The sequence below is a fragment of the Phyllopteryx taeniolatus genome, chromosome 1 (assembly GCF_024500385.1).
Source record: "Phyllopteryx taeniolatus isolate TA_2022b chromosome 1, UOR_Ptae_1.2, whole genome shotgun sequence".
Classification (NCBI taxonomy): Eukaryota; Metazoa; Chordata; class Actinopteri; order Syngnathiformes; family Syngnathidae; genus Phyllopteryx; species Phyllopteryx taeniolatus.
In genome coordinates this window covers 33,333,797-33,358,268 of record NC_084502.1, presented here as the reverse complement: position 1 = coordinate 33,358,268, position 24,472 = coordinate 33,333,797, and the positions used below count along the sequence as shown (strand labels likewise).

The 24,472-nt window shown below is 43.7% G+C and overlaps 1 protein-coding gene across 2 annotated transcripts; it reads left to right on the top strand.

Annotated features, from left to right (window-relative positions):
* Window positions 1–417: 417 nt before the first annotated feature.
* kcng1 (potassium voltage-gated channel, subfamily G, member 1) lies at window positions 418–24,415 on the top strand. Of its 2 annotated transcripts, none has more exons than XM_061790285.1 (3): window positions 418–808; window positions 17,831–18,655; window positions 21,622–24,415. In XM_061790285.1, the coding sequence occupies exons 2-3, from the start codon at window positions 17,879–17,881 to the stop codon at window positions 22,393–22,395; spliced, it is 1,551 nt and encodes a 516-aa protein (XP_061646269.1). In that variant the 5' UTR covers window positions 418–808; window positions 17,831–17,878; the 3' UTR covers window positions 22,396–24,415. The 2 variants fall into 2 exon arrangements, with proteins under 2 accessions (XP_061646269.1, XP_061646276.1); XM_061790292.1 differs by lacking the exon at window positions 418–808 and adding an exon at window positions 6,647–6,702.
* The last annotated feature ends 57 nt before the right edge of the window (window positions 24,416–24,472 follow it).

The window sequence follows — 24,472 nt, the reverse complement described above, 5'->3', positions numbered from 1 at the left end:
GCTAATCAAACATACCGTATGTGTGTCTGTCAATGGCTGTACAGTACATGATAGGATGTTGTTCGCCTACTCTGCTATGGGATATGTGGTGCTCCAACAGAACCAGCTTGACACTCTGGCTGGCACTCATGTCCTCGCTTTTAACTCATTTAGTGTAGTGTAGTTTTGACCGCACTTTGTCTTAATGGACCTACAGGACACACACACACACGTACACACACACACACACACACATGCGCGCGCGCACTAAAAATGTCCTATCATCAAATCATTAAGCAGTATTGAAAATGGAATCTGAATCATAAAAATCGTAACTTCCATCGACACATAGGTTTGCTCGACATGATGTAATTGTCATGTAATGTACAATTTTAGTACTTGCACCACTTTTGTCCACTGACTGAATTGTCATGTGTGTCAGGGAGCACAAGTTTGGTGGTAAATTGGACCACTTGGTGAGTTGAAACCCACAGACATTCACATCAGACCTTTTGTGTGAAGCTACAATGAAAAGCATGTGATTATTCTTATTTAAAAGGTGCAGCGGAAGCGGCTCTGCTCTCGAGAAGGCGGTTGCCATGGATTTCTCTCCAAAAGCTTTCGGTTGAACGACACAGCCCACTTCTGATGTCAGCGCTCTAAATAGGGAGCGAGAGAGAGTGGGGAACTGAAGGGAAGGAGGTGGCGAGAGAGAGAGGAAGAGAGCCTGTTGATCATCATCATCAGCTAACCTGCTTTAAAACATCCTTTATGCTTCACCTCTAAACATCTTTTAGCCAACAAACAGCTGCTTGGATTCAAGATCACGGTATGTTTTTTGTTTTTTCTTTGCACTGGTCTTTACTCTCAACCTTATCTACTTGTACTACATGATGTGTGCTCTCCCAGCCAAAAGTTGATACCATCTGACTTTTTGGCACATACATGCTCCTCTAGGTCAACAAGGCCCCCCTGAGATGCAAAAGTGACTGTGATTTTTGGTATGGCATCTGGCATACCCTTTACACATGACATCCATGTGCATTCTGGATGCAGTGTGCACACATGCCATGGTAACAAGTTTACCCGCGTCTCATCACACAATGCTCAGTCATGTTGCTCAGTCTGTTCTCTGAATAAGTGAAGTAAATTGCACTGTGTGTTGATGTACTGACTTTATACTAATACTACTACTACTATCCCTACTTGAATTTTTGAGAAAAAATGCAGTGGAACCACTGCTATTACTAAAACAATAAAACAGTGTACCTTAACTTTGATAGCAAGTGATGTAGTGTATGATGATGCAGGAGTCTTAAAGCTTTAAATCTGGGTCCGCTTACTTTATCAGAATCAGAATCAGAATCTGAATCAGAATCATCTTTATTTGCCAAGTATGTCCAAAACACACAAGGAATTTGTCTCCGGTAGTTGGAGCCGCTCTAGTACAACAGACAGTCAATTTACAGAACACTTTGGAGACATAAAGACATTGACAAAAAACAACAACAAACAACAATTGTGCAAAAAGATGCAGTCCTCAGTTCGAATGGCTAATGTTGCAATAGTCCGGTGCAATGACCATTGTGCAAAGGGCACTGAGACTTCAAGGAGTGTATGCGGTTTAAAGTGACGAGTCGTGCGATAATCTGGGACAATGGTTGTGCAAATGTTACAGATATGTAACTTTATGTAACTTCCTTTGTATAGTCTTCATCTCTTCTAATGTTCGTTTTATGGGGGACACACCCCTTGTTAAGGCTGATCATTCTTTTTAAATTAGTACCATAAAACAGCCCCAGAAAGGCATAAAACAAACAAGCAGTCATGGATAACAGTGATTCAGTAGAGGTAGTTTTGTGTATTATATTTATTTTTTGTTCAGTTTTCATGAGACAATTTCTGTTTTGCTTTTTCACTCCAAAGAGACCAATTGTGATCAGGACCATACCATCATCTAGCTTCGTTCTAACTATAAATTTTCGATAGCACTTGTCCTCATTAGTGTCAGGAGCCTATCCCGTTGGACATTGGGCAAGAGGCAGGGTACACCCTGGATAGGTCGCCATCAGATATAGAGAAAAAAGGTTTCCCAATCACATTCACACCTATGTATAATTTACAAGGTACAAGGTGCTTTTATTGTCAATTCTTCAATATGCGTAACACATACAGAGGATTGAAATTGCGGTTCTCAAGGGCCCGAAGTGCTACAGAAGAAAAGAAAAAGAAAAATTTCAAATAATAACATCAATATAAAAAGCTAAAAAAAATAACTATGGTATATACAGTATAAAAAGTATTAATTGAATGTGCAAATATCAAAGATCAGGTGACATGTGCAACATAGTCAAGGTCAGAGAACCAAGGCAAAAACCCCAGTGCTGCTAAAGTAGCTGGTGCGACCCTGAGTTTGGTGTGTGTATATGTGTGCGGCGGCACGGCGGGCGACTGGTTAGAACGTCTGCCTCACAGTTCTGAGGACCGTGGTTCAATCCCCGGCCCCGCCTGTGTGGAGTTTGCATGTTCTCCCCGTGCCTGCGTGGGTTTTCTCCGGGCACTCCGGTTTCCTCCCACATCCCAAAAACATTCATGCTAGGTTAATTGACAACTCTAAATTGCCCGTAGGTGTGAGTGTGAGTGTGAATTGTTGTTTGTTTGTATGTGCCCTGCGATTGGCTGGCAACCGGTTCAGGGTGTACCCTGCCTCCTGCCTGATGTTAGCTGGAATAGGCTCCAGCACGCACGCGACCCTAGTGAGGAGAAGCGGCACAGAAAATGGATGGATGGATGGATATATGTATGTGTGTGTGTGTGTGTGTGTGAGTGTGTGCATGTGCATGTTTGTGGGGCGTCAGCGTTCAGAGTTCAGGTGGGCAGAGGACAGAAGAGGTAGAGCGGGCAGAGAGTTCAGATTCCTGACAGCCTGATGAATAAAACTGTCCACAAGAATCTCGCTGATTTTTTCCACTTTAGCGAGAAATTGTTGTCCGTGCACCACCCGGCCAGATGGCTCACCTCACTCCTGTAGTCTGTCTCGTCCCCGTTGCTGAGACCCACCACAGTTGTGTCGTCTGCAAACTTGATGAAGAGATTGGAGCTGTATGTCGGTTTGCTCTCATAGGTCAGCAGGGTGAAGACTCACATACAACCTTGAGGGGCCCCCGTGTTCAGAGTGACAGTGCTGGATGTGTTGCTGCTGACCCATACAGCCTGCGGTCTCCCTGTCAGAAAGTCCAGCAGCCAGTTGCACATTGAAGTGTTGAGCCCCAGCTGGTCCAATTTGTAGATCAGTTGTGGCGGGATGATGGTATTGAATGCTGAGCTGAAGTCTATGAACAGCAGTCTGACATATGCGTCCTCCAGGTGTGTGAGGTCATAGTGGAGGGCGGTGGAGACAGCGTCATCTGTTGGACCGATATGCAAACTCGAAAGTGTCCAAGGAGGGGGGAGGGAGGACTTGATGTGGTGCATGACTAGCCGCTCTTCATCAGGATGAGAGTGAGCGCTACCGGACGATAGCCATTGACGCAGGAGGGAGACGACTTCTTTGGGACCGGGATGATGGTGGTGGCTTTGAAGCACGTGGGGACAACACCCTGACTCAAGGAGGTGTTAAAGATGTCCGTGAAGACACCTGTGAGTTCAGCTGCACAGTCCCTCAGAACACGACCAGGTGTGTTATTTGGGCCCGGGGCTTTTTGTGTGTTGATCCTGTCGAGAGATCTTTTCACGCTGTCCCGAGTCAGTGTCAGCACTTGGTCAACAGGAGGGGGTGGAGTCTTGTGTGCAGGGGTGCTGTTGTGTGCCTCAAATGAGCAAAGAACTAATTTAGCTCATTTAGCAGGGAGGTGGAGCTGTCGCAGATCTGCGGTGAGGGTTTATATTCCGCAATGGTCTGAATACCACGCCACAGACTACTGGTATCACTGCTGTCACTGAAGCGGTGGGCGATTTTCCTGGAGTACTCCCTCTTGGACTCCCTGATGCCAGGGGACAAATTGGCCCTGGCTGTCCTCAGGCCCTCCTCATCCCCAGATCTAAAAGCCGCGTTGTTGACCTTCAGTAGTCTGTACACCTCCAGCCATGGCTTCTGATTAGCACGGACAATGATGGACTTAGTGGTGGTGACATCATCCATGCACTTGCTGATGTAGGCAGTAACAGTCTCTGTGTACTCCGGAAGGTCTGTGATGTTGATTGCAAGAGCTTCTTCCCTCTTGCAATCAACTTCTTAAACAGCTAACCTATAATTCCATTACAACAAGCTGGCAATTTTTTGACTTGAGTTCGTTGTCACATTTCTGTGGGGCCAATTATGTATTACTCATGCACTCACTGTAGTTGTCTCGCCATGCTACACTATTTGCATACACTGGCCACTCATGCCAGAGTAGCATCTGCTCCATTTGCACACTGATTGAGGAGTATCTGTAACATTTGCACAACCAACATTGTCCCAGATTATGGCACTACTCGTCACTTTAAACCGCATACACTCCTTGAAGTCTCAGCGCCCTTTGCACAATGGTCATTGCACCGGACTATTGCAATATTAGTCATTCGAACTGCTCTAAGTGCTAGAGGACACAATTGTTTTTTGTCAATGTCTTTATGTCTCCAAAGTGTTCTGTAAATTGACTGTCTGTTGTACTAGAGCGGCTCCAACTACCGGAGACAAATTCCTTGTGTGTTTTGGACATACTTGGCAAATAAAGATGATTCTGATTCTGATTCTGATGGAGTTGTAGGTAGCAGCCTGTTTGAACATGGTCCAGTCCGTGGTGGTGAAACAGTCTTGAAGTGCCTCAAGGGACCCTTCTGGCCACACTCGTACCTGTTTCATAACTGGTTGGGAGACTTTAACCAGTGGTCTGTAAGCTTGCATTAGCATAACAGTGAGATGGTCTGAGACGCCGAGGTGGGGGAGGGGAAGGGCCTTGTGTAGGCCCTTCTCAGGGGGGTAAAAACATTGTCCAGAGTGTGATTTCCCCATGTTGGAATGCCAATGTTTCAGTAGCGTTTAGGAAACACAGCTTTGGGGTCAGTATTGTTAAAGTCCCCCGCTCGGATGAGGAAAGCACCTAGGTGGGTAGGGTCATCAATTAACCTAACGTGCATGTTTTTGGAATCTGGGAGTAAGCCAGGGAAATCTACGCAAGCACAGGGACAAAATGCAAACTTCACACAGGAAAGTCGAAGCCACGGTTTGAACAGGGGCGCCTCCAGAACTTTTTTTGGTGGGGTGGCCGAGGACATTAGTTGATGGGTGGTGGGGTGGCCGCAACAAGTCATTGACTTGGGCGGTTGGGGGGGTTTACTGAAAATTTCTGCCGCCGAAACTAATTGTAGACGAGTGGTGCTGATAGACTTTTTCTGGTGCACAAAATAATCAGCGACGAGGGTGGGCGAGGGGGGTGTATGCTGCTAGAACATTTCTGCCTTTAAATATAACTGACGCTAGGATCTATGTGACTGACTCACGAGTGGGGTGGCCAGTAGGGTAGCCAACAAATTCACAGGGTTGGCCGAGGCAACACCCTGATGGTGCCCCCAAACCTCTGAACTGTGAGGTGCAAAAACAGGATCACTGTACTGCTTAGTTCTAAATCCAAACAAATTGAACCCCAGGAGGCATTGTGTTTTGGTTTCACTGCATTCTTGAGCTCTAAAATTAAGGCTCAACGTTTGGATCTTTGGGATATACATTAAAGCTGTTCTTTTAGCTCGCATTTTTCCACTCAGTGGCTGTATGGTCGGAACTTTAATTCTGTGAACCTCTCTGTGGAGTTGTTTGTATTTTCACCCCAGAGAGAAATATTAGATCATCTGTTCGCCACGCAAACACGCCTCTCAAAGTTTGAAGCCAAGATAGATGATATGCTATCGATCATTTATTCTCTCTCCTGCAGGTAATTACAGCTATAATGAGACCAACTAATGGCTTGTTCCAGTTTTAACTAACTAATAGTGCCTTCCTGATTCCCCTCTGTTAAAAAAAATGACAAGTAATTAAAATATGCTATTCCCAGGTGTCTTCACATGTGAAGGGTCCACCATAGTTAACCCCACGTCTCATTAGAGGAAGATTGACGAAGCACCAGTGGTGCACCGTCATGGCTCAGTGTACATCCACCACATTGGATTTGGAGCTTTTTGTAAAGACTCTGGAGGCTCTGTATCATCTTAATACTAATGTGAAATTCGGGATGAGCTTAAATTGGCCATCATGGAATGTATCGGAATTTTAGACTAAAATAATGTCAAATTGAATATACTGTAGAATAGTAATGGGTGGATGTTAATTGAGTATATTGAATGAAACTGCAATGATGTCACAGCTTAATGTAAAATACATTTGTTGCATCAAAACTACTGGATGTATGGATCGATATCAAAAGTTGTCCAACTGTATATAGCTTCTGGAATATTAATGGCCACAGAGGCTGCCTTAAATAATTACTAGACAAGCACACGTCTGACTTTAGTGCAGGCAGTGTGGGATCAATTCCTGCTCTGTGACATGGGTGGGAACATGAGTGTTGATGGTTGTCTGTCTAAATGTGTCATGTGCTTGACTGGCCTCCAGCCCAGAGTGTTTTCTGCCTCATTCAGCTGAGATAAATAGGAACAGGATAATGCTTAACAGGATAAGCGGCAGAATATGGATGGATGGACTGAATCGTTAGAGGCAGATTTCACATCCATCAGTCCAGACATAAGGTATACCCTTTTGGTCCATTTTTTCTATCTCATCAACTTGAGTATTTTTGCCACTGCAAGCTGTAAAAGTAGATTTCTTGTCTGGCTTTCAATCTGGGTTTCTATCTTCCGGGTCAGTGCTCTGTACCGTCTGCCACCCCATTCTGCCGGGACAATTACTGAGTACTGGCACACAGACGTTTAAAGGTTGTGTAGGCAATGATCGGCTGTTTGGTTTTTGGTTTCTGCGCCCACCTACAGACCCGTCACTTTTGTCAGCTAGCGACAGTGAAGAAGTGGTTATTGTCATTGTTTACACAGCCATTGGCCATTAGGTCGCATGCTTGAAACTCGGTGGGAAAAGGAGCATCATGAGATTAAAAGTGAGCACTGATTAATTTGCGGGCAGAGTGCTATCTTGATGTCACACCATCTTAATTGTCGATGAGGAGAAGTTGAGCTGTGCGAATGAGGTGTTTATGTGAGTTGCTTCTAGAATTTACAGAGCACAGCGAGATTATGGACTGCCCATTTGGCATTCCTACGTTGTGAAGCCTGTTATCCATTACACATTAGTTACTCACCTGGTCATGGTTGTACTCTCTTAATGATGGAAATTTTGTCAGAATTTCATTGCCATTATCAGATCTGTTTTGGTGCATTAATCATTCGTCTTTTAAATCAAATGTGTCTCCTTACGATGGCCAACAGTCTTATGCTGATTTCAATTTCCATCCATCTATAGATCGCTTTCAGTCAGGTAATTGGTATTTGTTTGTCCGCCACATTGGAGGTCCAGATCGGGAGGATATCCGGGACTTGAAAGACTGATCGACCAATTTGTGTTCTTTTTCGTTTGTTTGTTTGTTTTTTTCTGTATAACCCTATTTTTGTCACATGGAGCTAGTCCCTAATTGGACTAGATTCAGAAGGAGAAAGACAGCGAGAAATCGGAAGGTCAGCTCTCAGATTTGGAATAATTTCAGGAAACAACATCCTCTTAGAGCCCATTACAGGACAGTGAGCTGTTAAGGGAACAGGAAGTGGATTAATATTTGGGGATAGCAAAGGGACCTGGTGTGGTTGGGATGGTCATTTAACCTGAGGGATTGACCGATCTCCAGTTTCAGATGACATACCAAAACAAGCAATGTTGTGGGCAGCCGACATGGCAAGAATGACAAGGCTGTTATAAATATGTTTGAGCCTCATTGTTGACTCATACATGCACTAAGTGAGCCAAATGCAGATCCTTGACTCACACAGACTGGAAAGAATCTTCCATGTCCATGACTTCCCTTCCACTGGCATGAAACTCAGGACCTTTTAATAATTATTAATCCTGGTCAAAATTAGACCTTCAGTTCCGTTGCAAGATCTGTAAAGTCTTTCGTGTGATTAAGATACAAACCTACCAAACTACTTAGAGTACTCAGCAAACTATAAGATAACTGGACTTCTTGGTTGTTGAAAACATTTTAGAGAAAAGATCTTGAGAAGGCAGCACGGTGGACGACTGGTTACCACCTCTGCCTCACAGTTCTGAGGACCGGCGTTTAGTTCGCATGTTCTCCCCATGCCTGCATGGGTTTTCTCCGGGTACTCCGGTTTCCTCCCACATCCCAAAAACATGCATGGTAGGTTGATTAAAGTCTCTAAATTTCCCGTATTGTTTCTATGTGCCCTGCGATTGGCTGGCGACCAGTTCAGGGTGTACCCACCTCCTCGCCCGAAGATAGCTGAGATAGGCTCCAGTACACCTGTGACCCTAGTGAGGATAAGCAGTACAGAAAATAATGGATGGATGGATGGATGGATCTTAACAAGCCTCTTGGATTAAAGGTGAAAAATCTTTATCAGTTTGCCAGTTAGGTCATCAAACTAGTTTGATTCTCAAACTAATTAGCATTTCTGTAACTATAGCTATTTAACTTAACTTGTAAACTTGCAGGTGATATAGTTTCCCTAATCAGCAGGTTTATGAATAAGTAGGTCTACCTATACATACATCAATCTTCCTTAGTTGCCTAGATAGCATATAGGTTTGCTTATATTTCTATCTCGATGTACCTGTATGTGTAACTATTGGTTTGATAGTCAGCTTAGTGCATATACAACCAAAAGGTTTATGAATAATTGTGTCCATACATACACTGTATATTAATTTTTGTTAGCTGACTTGGAAGCCTATCTAGCTATTTGCCTGTCTAGCTAGCTTTTTTAAGGATTGGACCATAACTATTTATTTTTATAGCAGTAGGAAAAACAACAACTAACAAATACACTGTAAACATGTCTGCAAATTCACATCATTAGTGACAATGTAGTTACACATCAGATTATGATGATTAACAGGTACACACACTGAGTGACTTCATGACCAATCCATAGTGGTGCTATAGTGATTGATGTAAGACCATCCAATGGTTGTTTGAACTGTGACTGAAAACCATGACCATGCAGGAATGTTGGACCAATCAGTGACCCCCCATTTATTGTGGTATTATGCTGTCCAAACCCAAATCCACAATGGGTGAAAACGTTTTAAACCTCCCGCATGCTTTCAACACAATTTAAACCTGTAAAAAAATATTTATTTAAACACTTTTTAAACACATTGTAAATGTACTTGAGTGCAAAAAAAGAAATTAAATTGCAAGCATACTGTACATATTCTGTCATATGTCTATGTACACACCTGTTCTTTCAAGAGGCAGTGCCTGGTGAGGTGGCATGTGACTTCACTTGTGAGTGTCTGGGCGTGAGCTGTAGCCAACAGCAGCTCCTGCGTGAGTGTCTTTGTGTTTTAATGTTCTCCCGGCATTCACTATACAGATGAAAAGTGCACCAGCATCTGTGGCTCTCCTTTCCCACATCCAATGGTATTCAAGTCAGTAACTATGCTGTAAAAACCCATACAAAAACAATCTCTTTAAAAAATCTGAGATCTAGCAGGGGTACGAATGATGAAATGTGACATAACGGGGGAACACTGCACTCAAATCCAAGTTCCATTTCAATCAACATGTTGTTTGAAATTATTTATAATAAACAATGTAACAAATAAAATGAGAAATGGATATGATCACCTTTTCTGACAATCAACCTACATACCAAGCAGCTAGCTAAGGAAGTGGTTGTTTTTAAATGTGCACAATCCTATATGTTCATATAGGACAATGATATGGATAAAAATTGCTGAGGTTTTGCAGTGCTGTTGAATAAAATGTTCTTCCTCAGTAGTGGTGATGTAGAGAGCACTACGGGAAACACAACACAAGCCAGTGAGTCACCAGGCAATCTGGAGAACATGCCCCATGGCCTGCCTGTGATCACGCTGGCACACGGAGAGGCCAGACCGCTGCCGAACTGGTGGAGGGAACAGCCTTTCTCACCCTTGTTGCCTTTCATCCCATGCTAGCACATTCAGTATTCTTCTGGTGAGAGGAGGCTTTCAAAATACAAAAAAAAAAAAATGCTCCTGTGAATGTGGAGAGGCAAAAGTACAGTCGGTTAAAGTGAGGAATCAAACAGCCTGGAGGGGTTAAGTGTGATTTAATGCAGGAGGAGAGTGGCGTAGGCCCGTGCACATCCATACTGACGAAGCACTGTGGGCGAATTGATAACCTCTACTGCACCAACACAACTTAGAAATCCAGTGGACACTCTTATGCCATGATTATTTTTGATGATTTGAAGGCTATTCCTGCTGAGGAACAATACTTGCGTTGTCTAGGTTCATGAGGTTGAAGGCTGCTAGAGGTAAAGTAACAATTACATACGAGGTGTGTCAGAATAGTTCCAGGACTGGCGTGACAAAAGATATACTTCAAATTCAAACTACAAGTTTTCCCCTTCGAAGTACTCCCCTTGGAGTCTAAAGCCATCACGCACTCCGGGAAAGATTCTTCTGGGATCCGCCGCACGTCACATTCATCTTGATGTTGTCCATGTCGAAACCCTTGAGCTTGCGAAAGAGGGAAAAAAATCCCGCAAAGCCAGGTCGGGTGAGATGGAAGGTTGCTCCAGCACACCGTCCGATGCTCAAAGCATTGTGAGCTGGCACGTTATCATGGTGAAGCAGCCACAAGTTGTCCTGCCACAACTCTCGCCTCTTCTCACACACTGAATGAAGTAAACGCCACAGGAGCTCTGTGTAGATGTGCTGGTTGATCGTCTGGCCCTGTGGCAAGAATGCACAGTGGACAATTCCCTTCACATCGAAGTAATGCGATTAACATTACTTTGACTTTGGACTTTGACTGTTTTCCTTTCTCCTACTGAAGGGTCTGGTGTTTGGTCACTGGGTGATACTCGAAGATCCATGACTGATGACCAGTGATAAGGCTCCCTCGCAAGTCTGGTCTCATCATCACTCATTCTGGTTATTGTTTGATGACCTGACACAGAAGATATTTATATACTAGCACACGGATAAAAGTTCAATGGCTGCAGAGAGCTGAGATGACAGTTACAGTATATACTCCTGGGCGATTACATCGAAGGGAAAAACTTGTAGTTTATATTTTGGGCTTGAAATACTGTATAATTTTTGTGACACCAGTCCAAGAATTTTTCTGACACACCTTGTACATTACATACATCCATATTATTATTATTAGTATTACTATTGCTGGCCCAAAAGAAATTTGCTCTTTACTAATATTTTTACAAGTAGCAAAAGGTTGACTTGAACACGTTTTCCATTAACACACCCCAGTGCAAGAGCAAGAGATTTTCTTTTGATCGTAGGCAATTAGTTTCTGTACTTGGTAAGAACCAAATATGTTTTTGGTGCATTTCTGGATAATTTTTGGGGTCCAAAATCTCTTCTGCGGCCCAACTGTGTGGAGTTTTCATGTTCTCCGTGTGCTTGCATTATTTTTCTCTGTGTAGGAGTGAAGTCCATTGGTGGTAATGTGGGTGTGAATGTTTGTTTTTGTGTATGTGCCCTGCGATTGGTTGGCAACCAGTCCAGGGTGTACCCCGCCTCTCACCCAAAATGAGCTGAGATTAGATTATTAGTTAGATGAGACTCAAGCTCCCCCACGCAAACTTAATGAACTCAAACACTATAGAAAATGGACTGGCGTTAACTAATGATAGAGCTAGAGCTCTGGCCACCGCCCAAATGAACTGACTCAAATTAAGTGAGTTCACTGGAGGCAGGTCAAATTTACTTATATAGCACTTATCACAACCAGTCATATTATAAGAAATTCAAAACACAGCAACAGCATCATTGTTTCATGTAACATTGCTTGTACAGGAGACAATTTAGGGTCTTCAGTAAACCTCACATACAGTTTTTGTAAATCATGAAGGGAATTTTAGTCCATCCATCCATTTTCTGAGCCGCTTCTCCTCACTAGGGTCGCGGGCGTGCTGGAGCCTATCCCAGCTGTCATCGGGCAGGAGGCGGGGTACACCCTGGAACTGGTTGCCAGCCAATCGCAGGGCACATCGAAACAAACAACCATTCGCACTCACAGTCATGCCTACGGGCAATTTAGAGTCTCCAATTAATGCATGCTTTTGGGATGTGGGAGGAAACCGGAGTGCCCGGAGAAAACCCACGCAGGCACGGGGAGAACATGCAAACTCCACACAGGCAGGGCCGGGGATTGAACCCGGGTCCTCAGAACTGTGAGGCTGACGCTCTAACCAGTCGGCCACCGTGCCGCCGGGAATTTTAGTTTTCAATGAATTTAACCTAACATACACATTTTTTTGTAAACAAAGACAATTTTGGTTCTTCGGTGAAACTAGCAAAATTGTTTTGTAAACACGAAAGACAATTTAGTCATCAGTTTGTTTTTTTTGGAGACAGTGAAGACACTTTAGTCTTCAGTTAGCCTAATTTATGTGTTTTTGTGTTTAATAAAGGCAATTTTGAGCCTTTAATTAACCTTACACAGTTTTTTGTAAACAACAAAGACAAATTTTACTCTTCAATGAATCTAACATAAAGCTTTTGTAAACACTTAAAAACAAAATTTTAAAAAGTTCAAACAGGAACAGCAGCAATGTTACATAAAACATTGCATGTACAGTTAATTGCGTATTATGATGTCAACAATTTCACGCTCAAACTTATATCTGTAACTACATCTGTCACAGGAATCTTGCAATGTTGACCCAAAAAAAATATTTCTTGGCTCATTTATAAAATCATACAGAAATAATTTTGTATAGTTTTCTTTCTGATAAATAGCTTTTAAAAGCTTTTAAAACCTCTTTGGCTGAGGCAGATGATCTCTGCGTGTGGAACATTCAGCTGACTTTAATCAGAGTGTGAGAGTGCAGGTGTCTAATAAGCATTCACTTCCTCTCGATTCACTCTTTTAGAAGCCCACACCTCCTTCCGGAAACAGTTTCTATAAGCAGATCCTAGCGCTGACATTTTAATTGCTGACAATGCAATTCAATTACTGGAATTGATTTAATCTGCTTGAGCATCAGCCACATACAGTAAGTCCTTAAAGCAACACTAAACATTCTGCTTGATTTTCCCACCAAGGACATTATGATTTTGGACATATGTTTAAGTTTACACTGAACCAATTGTAAAAAGACAATTTAGAATCTTCAAGCAACCTATCATGTTTTTTTTTTTTTTTTGGAAGCAATGAAGACAATTTCATCTTCAGTGAACCCAACATAAGTGATTTTGTTAAAAAGAAAAAAAAGACAATTTAGAGTCTTCAGTCCACCTAACTTATGTGTTTTTGTAAACAATGATAACAACTGAGTCAAATGAACCGAACATGGTATGGTATGGTAGCATTTTATTGTCTGTCCTCATTATATGTGGAACATACATACAGAGGTGGGTAGAGTAGCCAAATATTGTAATCAAATAAGAGTACTGTTACTTTAGAATAATATGACTCAAGTAAAAGTAAAAAAGTAGTCCTCCAAATAATTTCTTGAGTAAGAAAGTACTCAGTGAAAAAAAACTACTGAAGTACTGAGTGACTTGTTAATAACTGCCGATTATTTTTTTTAGATCAAAGCATGAACATAAAATAAAACTAAATAAAATATGAATGTGCAAATTCAGATATTGCTGCATGATATTAATTTATCCATCCATCCATTTTCTGAGCCGCTTCTCCTCTAAAACATAAATAAAATCCTTGTTGCATGAACTGATGAAGCATGAACTCGAATGGGAGGCGAAACGTCTTCTAAGACAAACAGAACAGTCCAGTTGCGATTCAGTGCCCTGATAATTAAATTACCTGGATGAATGAGAATATTCACAGGCATAATAAATAAAATCTTTATCTAATCTTCGTCAAATAACAAATTCAGGCAAATTAAGGCAAGAGAAATGGTCTTATACTACAACCCCAATTCCAATGACGATGTGTTAAACATAAAAACAGAATACAATCATTTGCAAATCATGTTCGACCTATATTTAATTGAATAAACTAAAAAGACAAGATATTTAATGTTCAAACTGATAAACTTGATTGTTTTTAGAAAATAATCATTAACTTACATTTTTTATTTTTATTTTATTTTATTAGAGGTGTACCATTAACACTGTACAGTGGCGGTGGGGTGCTGCTGACCTCAACTCAAGACGTTGTAAGTCGGTGGGCCAAATCCTTCAAAGACCTTCTCAATTCTACCAACATGCCTTCTTATGAGGAAGCAGAATCTGGGGACTCTGAGGTGGGCTCGCCTATCTTCGGTGTTGAGGTCACCGAGGTGGTTAAAAAGCTCTTCATTGGCAGGGCCATGGGGGTGGATGAGATCCACCCGGAGTTCCTAAAGGCTCTGGATGTTGTGGGGCTGTCCTGGTTGACATGCCTCTGCAACATCACGTGAACATCGGGGATCAGTGCCTCTGGAGTGGCAGACCAGCGTGGTGGTCCCCCTTTTTAAGAAAGGGCACGGGAGGGTGTATTCCAACGACATCCCTGAATAAGTTCTATTCAGGGATGTTGGAGAGGAGGGTGAGTCAGGAAGTCAAATTTCAGATTCAGGATGAGCAGTGTGGTTTTCGTCCTGGCAGTGGAACAGTAGACCAGCTCTACACTCTCAGCAGGGTTCTGGAGGTACATGGGAGTTCGCCCAACATGCATTTTGTGGACTTACAAAAGGTGTTCGACCGTGTCTCTCAGGGAGTCCTGTGGAGGGTGCTCCGGGAGTATGGGGTACCAGAAGCCTTGATAAGGGCTGCTCGGTCTTAGTACGACCAGTGTCAGAGTTTCGTCTAGATTACCAGCAGTAAGTTGAATATGTTTGTGAGAGTTGGACTCAGCCAAGGCTGCCCTTTGTCACAGATTCTGTTCATTACCTTTATAGACAGAATTTCTAGGTCCAGCTGGGGTGTTGAGGGGTTCCAGTTTGATGACATCAGTAGCTGCTTTTTGCAGATGATGTCGTTATGATGGCTTCATCAAGCCGTGATCTCCAGCTCTCACTAGAACGGTTCGCGGCCGGGTGTGAAGCAGCTGGGATGAAAATCAGCTCCTCCAAAACTGAGACCATGGTCCTCAGTCAGAAAAAGGTGGAGTGCCCTCTCTGGGTCACCCCAAGTGGAGGAGTTCAAGTATCTCGGAGTCTTGGTCATGACTGAGGGAAGAAGGGAGCGGGAGATCGACAGGCAGATCAGTGCAGACTCTGCATCGTCTGTTGTAGTGAAGAAGGAGCTGAACTGAAAGGCAAGGCTCTCAATTTACTGGTCGATCTACGTTCCTACCCTCACTTATGGTCACGAGGTGTGGGTCGAAACAGAACAAGATCGCGGATACAAGCGGACAAAATGAGTTTCCTCCACAGGGTGTCCGGGCTCTCCCTTACAGATGAGGATGACATGAGGGTGAGAAGCTTGGTCATCTGGGAGGGTCTCCAAGTTGAGCCGCTGCTCTTCCGCATTGAGAGGAGTCAGATGAGGTGGTACGGGCATCTGGTTAGGCGGCCTCTCGGCGGCCTCCCTCGTGAGGTGTTCCGGGCACGTCTCACTGGGAAGAGGCCCCAGGGACGACCCAGGACACGCTGGGGAAACTACGTCTCTCGGCTGGCCTGGGAACAACTCGGGATCCCCCCGGAAGAGTTGAACGAATTGGCTGGGGAGAGGGAAATCTAGGCTTCCCTGCTTCAGCTGCTGCTCCCACGAGTAGAGCTCGGATAATCGGAGGAAAACGGATGGATGGATATTTTCCCTAAGTCACTCGCAATTTCTGTGAACAGTGTTTATACCTAAATGAGTTCAATGAACAACAGTTCATGAACTCGTTCATATTTTGCTGAACGTGAACTGGACTTAGTTAATTTATCCCTGTATGTACATTATTGAGAACACGCTTATTCTGGCGTCAAAGAACGGTTTTCAAACGAAACTTTCATTTTCATTCAAGAGTGCCAGGTTTTGCTTAGGACTTCCACGACAAAGCTCATATGGACACACTACACTCGAGCCTTCAAATGTCGGGGATGAACGCTGTATTTGGCAACCGCCATTCATGTTTACATTCAGTAGGCACGTCACAGAAGCCTGTGTGTGCAAGGTGTGTTCAGGGACGCTGCGTAAATGGGGTTGAATGTGTGCCTTGGTTGTTTTGTAATGCAGTACATGGTTGTAAAACTTGATTACTAGGAAAATTATTCTTTGTATCAAACTACTTTAGTTAAAACACTGTGTGATCACACTATTATAATGTGGAATTCATTTTTTGTAATGCAAGAATAGATTAGATGAAATATTTTGTCAATGTAGTCTCCCAGAGCTCCAAGGAATACAAAGTTGTCAATGTCCTTTCACCTTTGTTCCTGTCATACTGTGTTGCATGTTTTTGTTTGCACATTAAGGACAAAAGTCCTGTTTTAATTTTAATTCTTCATTTTAAAAAGACTATTTGAGCAACAAGTTTTTTTGTCATGTTTTTGAGATTGGGTGAAAGCTACAGCTGGCTACTACTGACTACCGACTAAATCTGTGGCAACAATGAGGAAATTAAATGCCAGTATTTTGATGGTAATAGCCTGTCAGTAACATATTGGGGGAAAAAAAGAACTATCAACTCGTTAATTTTTTTGAATGGTGAACTTGGTAAAAAAAAAATTATTATGAACTATGAATTGAAGTAGTTCATTTTTGGAATGGTAAACTGAACTGTGAACTAGCTCGTGTAGAAAACGAAGTTTTCCAACACTGCCAGCAAATAGCCATAGACCGCGCTTGTTAGTTATATGGTAGGAGAGGTCCTCATGCCAGAAAGAATACGCTCAGTCCGCTTTTGTCAAGGGGCTAATTTTTAGCTCCACCCTTAAAATCAGGCCAGCTGAGCTGATGAAAAATATTTTTAACCTATATCTTATAAATTCAGTACACAATTGGTTCTTTTGAACGTTTTCAGTACTTACCTTCAAACATATTCAATGTATTTAGAAACCATCCATCCATTTTCTGAGCCGCTTCTCCTCACTAGGGTCGCGGGCGTGCTGGAGCCTATCCCAGCTGTCATCGGGCAGGAGGCGGGGTACACCCTGAACTGGTTGCCAGCCAATCGCAGGGCACATAGAAACAAACAGCCATTCGCGTTCACAGTCATGCCTACGGGCAATTTAGAGTCTTCAATTAATGCATGTTTTTGGGATGTGGGAAGAAACCGGAGTGCCCGGAGAAAACCCACGCAGGCACGGGGAGAACATGCAAACTCCACACAGGCGGGGCCGGGTATGAACCCGGGTCCTCAGAACTGTGAGGCTGACGCTCTAACCAGTCGGCCACCGTGCCGCGTATTTAGAAACAAAACATGAAAAAATGTTTGGGGAAAAATGAAGACAATTTAGTCTTCACTGAGCGTAACAGTTTTTTTTGTTGTTGTAAATAATTAAGACATTTCAGTCTTTAAATTACCTCACATCCATGTTTTTGCAAACAATGAAGACAATTTAGTCTTCACTGAACCCAACTTGGTTTTTGTAAACAATGAATGAGTCTTCATGAAGCTTAACATATGTTTTTGTCTTCGGTGAGCCAAACAAATGTTTTTCAATGACAATTTAGTCTTCTAACATTTAAAGATTGAGTCGTGATTACGTTGTAAACACTGACGACAATTTAGTGTCTTCGAGAAACGCGTTCTTTTGCAAAAGTCACGATTGGTTCGCTGATCCCCTTTTACAGGTGACAGCGTACAGGTGGAGGCTCAGGGATGAAAGTAGTCCAGTAACCATGACCCTGCTGGCAGGTGACGGCTCCGACTACGACTACAGCGCCCTGAGCTGCGCCTCTGATACCTCCTTCGACCCTCCACCCCTGCAGGAGCAGGAGGCCTGTAAGGGAGCTTTCTACAAAAGGGCGCAACGAGTCCCTGGGCTTCCCACCAACGGTGACCCTCCATCGGTGTCTAACACACGCAAACTCCACGCCATTATCAACGTGGGCGGCATGCGCTACCAGCTGCCTTGGACCACTCTGGAGGACTTCCCTTTGACCCGCCTGGGCCAGCTGCACCTGTGCAGGAGCTTTGATGAGATCATGGGCATTTGCGACGACTACGATGTCACGCATAACGAGTTCTTCTTCGACCGCAACCCATGCGCCTTCCGCACCATACTGACCTTCCTGCGGGCCGGCAAATTGCGGTCTCTCAGGGAGATGTGCGCCCTTTCCTTCAGGGAAGAGTTGCTTTACTGGGGGGTCCCGGAGGACAGCCTGGAGTGGTGCTGTCGCCGGCGCCTGTTACATCGCCTGGAAGAGTTTGAGGCCATGGAGCGAGCTGCTGAGAAGGAGGATCTCCTGCAGGATCTGTCTGATTCGGACAGCGGAGGGCGTCCCGCAGAGTCCTGCTTGAGTCGCTTCATGACCAAGCTGAGGGACATGGTAGAGCGACCTCACTCTGGCCTCCCTGGGAAGATCTTCGCTTGTTTATCGGTGTTGTTCGTCACCATCACTGCTATCAACCTCTCCATCAGCACCATGCCTGCACTGAGGCAGGAGGAAGAAGTGGTGAGTAGCCTCCAAATAATTCACTTTGAGAGAATGTGTACACCATATTTAGCTGAAAACAGATTAAACTGTGTTGATTTGCTTTAGGTAGCATAATGACATTTTGAAAGATGTTATAATTAGACTTTATACCGATCTGATCAGCTTGATCGTATCGGTCGATAATTAGCATTTTATGCTGATCGGCTTAAATGGCATAATTCGCCGATCCGATCAATGACGTCATTGATCGGCTCCGCAAAAGACATTGACTCCGCGTCGCCATCGTGTACAGTATATTTGAATCCAAAAGCTAGTTTATTTTTAACCTTGTCGTGTGTCTTTGGAGTAGTACTGTCAATATCTGAGCACCAATAAAGTTATTTTAAAAAAAAAACATGTTGGCGGTGTGGGACAGACAACAGGTTTGAGACAGACATCACGTAATGCATGGATCAGACTACAAGACAAATTTGGTCTTTCACGATTGCACTATGTCAGACTACTGCAATAAAACTTTGTATTCCGATACCACCGCATCCCGTTTTGTATCAAACCGGGCTTTATCTTGTCAACTCATACGCGACCGGATACACTCGTTACTCGTTACGCCGACAACAACAATTGATCGCGTCATGTGTATTATAAGAACGAAATGTGGGAAAACGTGTGCTGGTAGTCACCGGTGCTCGGGAGAGGACTTTAATTCAAGGATTGCTTGAGGTATGTTCACGTACCATACATACGATATGGCTCGCAAGCAGGCAACAAAACATTATGCAGCCGAGCAAGCTAGTGCTTGTTGATGGGCAACTTTAAATTGCCCGTAGGTGTGAATGTGAGTGCAAATGGTTGTTTGTTTGTAAGTACCCTGCGATTGGCTGGCAACCCGTTCAGGGTGTACCCCGCCTCCTGCCCGATGATAGCTGGGATAGACTCCAGCACGCCCGCGACCCTAGTGAGGAGAAGCGGCTCAGACAATGGATGGATGGATGGATATTAAGTCAATTGGGTTAGTTCCACACATATTGCCTTTTATTTCATAGGTTTGATATTGATACTGGTTATAAAGAACCCAGAGTCAAATGTTCATTTTCGTTTATGCTGCAAACTGCTAAGAAAATGGATGTTCATAATTTGGACACCCTTTATTTCAACCATGCAGACTTTTTTGACCCAGCCCCCTAAAAGAATCAGAATCGAGAATCATTTGGGACCGGAATCAAAATGGGGAACCGGAATCGGGACCGGAATAGCTCGAATTCAAACGATGCCCAACCCTCGTCACCATCAAGTGGAGAATGGCACAACAGGGACATTACCAAAAACTGGACGACCCTCTAAAATTGATGAAAAGACGAGAACAAAACTGCTCAGGGAGCCTGCCAAGAGGCTGAGAGCAACATTTGAGGAGCTGGAGAATTTCTGGAACGTACTGGCTGTTTAATATGTGTGACAACAACCTCCTTTAGATCTATGGACTATGGGGAAAAGTGGCGTTATCTTATAAAGAAAAACATCCAAGCCTGGCAACATTTTTGCAATAACAAACTTAATCTCCCAACCACATGTAGGGAAAAATTAGTTTTGGTCCAATGAAACCAAGTGTGAAATTTTCAGCCATTTTAGCATTTTTTTCAGCAATTCCAAAAGTTACTGTTCATCACCAAAAGAACACCATACTTACAAAGAAGCATGGTGGTGGCAGCATCATGAGTTGAGCTTGTTTTTCTTTAGCTGCAACTGGTGCCTTAATCAAGGTGAGGAAATAATGAACAATCCCAAATATCAGACAATGTTAGCACAACGCCTTCAGGCTTCTGCAAGAAAGCAAAAAAAAAAAAAAAAATGTCAGGCAACGCCTAATAGAACATCCATCCATCCATTTTTTGTACCGCTTATCCTCACTAGGGTCACAGGTGTGCTGAAGTCTATCCCAGCTGACTCTGAGCGAGAGGCGCGGTACACCCACAACTGGTCGCCAGCCAATCGCAGGGCACATATAGACAAACAACCATTCGCACACACATTCACACCTACAGGCAATTTAGTCCTCAATTAGCCTACCATGCATGTTTTTGCGATGTGTGAGGAAACCGGAGTATCCGGAGAACCTACTAGAAGAGCCGAAAATGATTTGGGTAGATTAAGAGGCACTTTAAATGGTGGCAGGTGTGTATTGACTCCCATTTAACATGATTTTGAATGTGATTGGTTAATTCTAAACACAGCCACAACCCCATTTATAAATGGGTGTTCATAATTGTGCAACCATAATATCTTCTTTTTTTAATGCTCCTTTCAAAAAGATTTTTTTTAATGAATTTGAGTTGTGGAGGTTATTTGTCACATTAATGTTAGAAAAAGGCGGCACGGTGGCCGACTGGTTAGAGCGTCAGCCTCACAGTTCTGAGGAGTGGGGTTCAATCCCCGGTCCCGCCTGTGTGGAGTTTGCATGTTCTCCCCGTGGGTTTTCTCCGGGCACTCCGGTTTCCTCCCACATCCCAAAAACATGCATTAATTGGGGACTCTAAATTGCCCGTAGGTGTGATTGTGAGTGCAAATGTTGTTTGTTTGTATGTGCCCTGCGATTGGCTGGCAACCAGTACAGGGTGTACCCTGCCTCCTGCCCGATGATAGCTGGGATAGGCTCCAGCACTCCCGCGACCCTAGTGAGGAGAAGCGGCTCAGAAAATGGATGGATGGATGTTAGAAAAAGTTTTAAAATAATTGATTTTGGTCTAATTTTTTATATAACAAAAATGTGGCATTTGAAGTGGGGTGTAAAGAATGTTTGCATCCTCTGTATATTAGTTTGTAATGTTAATTACCTCGGAAAATTATTCCTCATTTGTTTATTGGGAATCACTGGCATAAACTAATACAGTATGTAAAACGAGTTGAAGCTTCATTGTGGTAGCTTTCACAATGCAATACCGCCCCCTAGTGGTCATTAAGCAACTACTGTGGCTTTTGTCTTGGAACAGGGCACATGTTCCGAGATGTGCTATAACATCTTTATCGTGGAGACGGTGTGCGTGGCCTGGTTCTCCCTGGAGTTCTCCCTGCGTTTCATCCAGGACCGCTCCAAGCTGACCTTCCTGCGACAACCCCTCAACCTCATTGACGTGCTCGCCATCTTGCCCTACTACATCACACTGCTGGTGGACACCACCTCCAAGGGTGAGAGGCGCCCAGGCAGCAGCTACCTCGACAAGGTGGGCCTGGTGCTGCGTGTGCTACGAGCTTTGCGCATCTTCTACGTGATGCGGCTGGCTCGCCACTCGCTGGGCCTGCAGACTCTGGGGCTGACTGCCCGTCGCTGCACGCGCGAGTTCGGCCTGCTCCTGCTCTTCCTTTGCGTGGCCATCGCCCTCTACTCGCCACTGCTCTACCTGATCGAGAACGAAATGGCCGCTACCCAGGAGTTCACCAGCATCCCTGCCACCTACTGGTGGGCGGTCATCACCATGACAACGGTGGGCTACGGCGACATGGTGCCCCGCAGCATCCCCGGTCAGGTGGTGGCCCTGAGCAGCATCCTGAGCGGCATCCTCCTCATGGCCTTCCCCGTCACCTCCATATTCCACACCTTCTCGCGCTCCTACATGGAGCTCAAGCAGGAGCAGCAGAGGATCCTGCAGAGGAGGACGCACTTCCTGCTGCGGGGACACATGACCGGCCTAGGGAGCAACCTCTCCCTGGAGAGCGACGTGCTCTTCCCCATCGGGCCGTCCGACACCCGGGACTTGGACGACTGAAACCCTTACCAGACATGGACAAAAAGGACAAGCGGTCTTCCCGGAGATGCAGCCTTTCTGAGTAGCATCAAACCTGTGGACAAACATGGAAAGAAGAAATAATTTATGTCTGGATGAAATACTTTTACCACGGGGTTTACCTTTCAAGTGTCATTACCATACAACAAACATTTTTTGGGGAAAATAAAAGTAAAACTCACCCATCAGCCCTGCCAGCTATATGAGAAGACATGCACATACTGTACACTCAAACAGCACCTGTGCAATCAAATGAGATTCAATATAAGAGGTGTATAAAAAATATCAAGTCGGCATTCAGTCCTGCGTTTCACGTGTATTGACTTAAGTGCCGAGTCGTGGTGAGGCATTTACTGTATTTATTTCGCTTTCAACTTTGTCATAAACTTCAGGGTTACAGATGCCATGTCTGTTCTGCTGAGAGGGGGTTGGGGTGGTTATGACATCTACCACAACACATGATGGTATCCGATATCATAGTAAAGGTAATTCCAGCTACTATGTGGAAAAAACTCTTGCTTTTATTTATCCATTTGAGGTCCGTCATTTATTTGTTCATCTGCACAATGAACCCGGTGATAAATCGGGGTGAGGGATCTGTTGGGGTGCAGACCAGTGTTTGAGTAAATGTGGTATTTTTGTTAAGTCAGCAATTTTGATATATCTCTTAAATTGGATATCATCTGATGTGGGTACAGGTGTACCTAATGAATTTTATTTATCAATTATAACAGCTCACCAAAATGAAATAGTAACCATGGTTCCTATGCTACCTGAGGATTCGTATGCAATTTTTCACTTCTGACGGACAATTTACAGATTACTGTTGTTATGGTTACTGCTGCCATTGTTGTACATCATTTTTTAAGACTGTCTGCTGGCAGTGGATTTTGAACTTCTTCAATACTGTCATTGTGTTACCACACACTTGAGATTCATGTGAACACTGGTCCTTGAGAGAAGTGAATGTTCTTGCCAAACACTTATGTGCAGATCTGGATAAAGGTGCAAATTATTATTTTTGTGAGACATTTTTTTTCCCACACTTTGAATTTTGGACGTTATTGACAAACTCAGACTACAATGTGTATCTTTGAAGCTGTACAAGAGGGTGCTGATCCGATTTGGGATTGTCTATGGCCAATTACAAGACTATAGTCGGCACAGTGGGCCACGTGCTTAGATGCTATGTCTCACAGTCAGAGGTTTAAATCTTAGGTTTTGGGGGGCATTTTTGTGTGGAGTTTGCATGTTCTACCTTTGCTTGTGAGGGATTTCTACAGGTACTCTAGTTTCTTACAGCAGTCTAAAAACATGCATATTCGGTTTATTGAAAACTCTAAATTCCCCGTAGAATGTAAGCACGATTGGTTGTTATATACTGTATGTACCGTGATCGACCTGCAACCAGTACAGGGTGTACCCCGCCTCTCACCCAGTCAGGTGGGAAAGGCTCTAGCTCACTGCAACTCTGTATGGGAGAAGCTGTATCAGAAATGGAATGATGGGTTGATTACAAGACTAGCGTAACTTTAAAAGTAATCAAATTTTTTTGTTGTCATTTCCATCATGACTCTTTGCTGATGGCTTGGAGAAATCATATGGTTACATTGCAAAATACTGTATGATTCTTTACCCTATGATGTGCTTAGTTGCAATTGTTACATGTTGTTGCTTTAACTTGTGCATGCACAGGAAGGCCTGAGTTGACATTCTGATGCAGAACTGTGAGGTCATCTCGATACATAGTTTGAAACAAATGGAGCACAAATTGACCTCCATCATACTTACGGACTTGAGCCTGATGACTGAGTGGGTCAGGAGCTGGTCTGGAGCAGTTCAGAAATCACATTGAGGTGATCTTTTAGCGGGACGTACTGCCGCTGAACAGCAGATAGCAGTATTGTACAATATATGAATGTAGAGTACAGCACTATTAAAAAGGAGACAAATGTGAAATTGAGTTCGTACATTGACTAATAAAAAAAAAGGTTAAATTGTTTTACCTTGATTTATTTAGTTTAACCAATAATTAATAATAATGATAAGTTCAACTCGT

What these genes read in the sequence shown, in the direction of transcription:
- kcng1 (XM_061790285.1), top strand. Translation starts at nt 17,879, where the DNA reads ATGACCCTGCTGGCAGGTGACGGCTCCGACTACGACTACAGCGCCCTG. An exon ending in TGAGGCAGGAGGAAGAAGTG is followed by an intron (nt 18,656 to 21,621) that starts GTGAGTAGCCTC and finishes GTCTTGGAACAG; the next exon opens with GGCACATGTTCCGAGATGTG.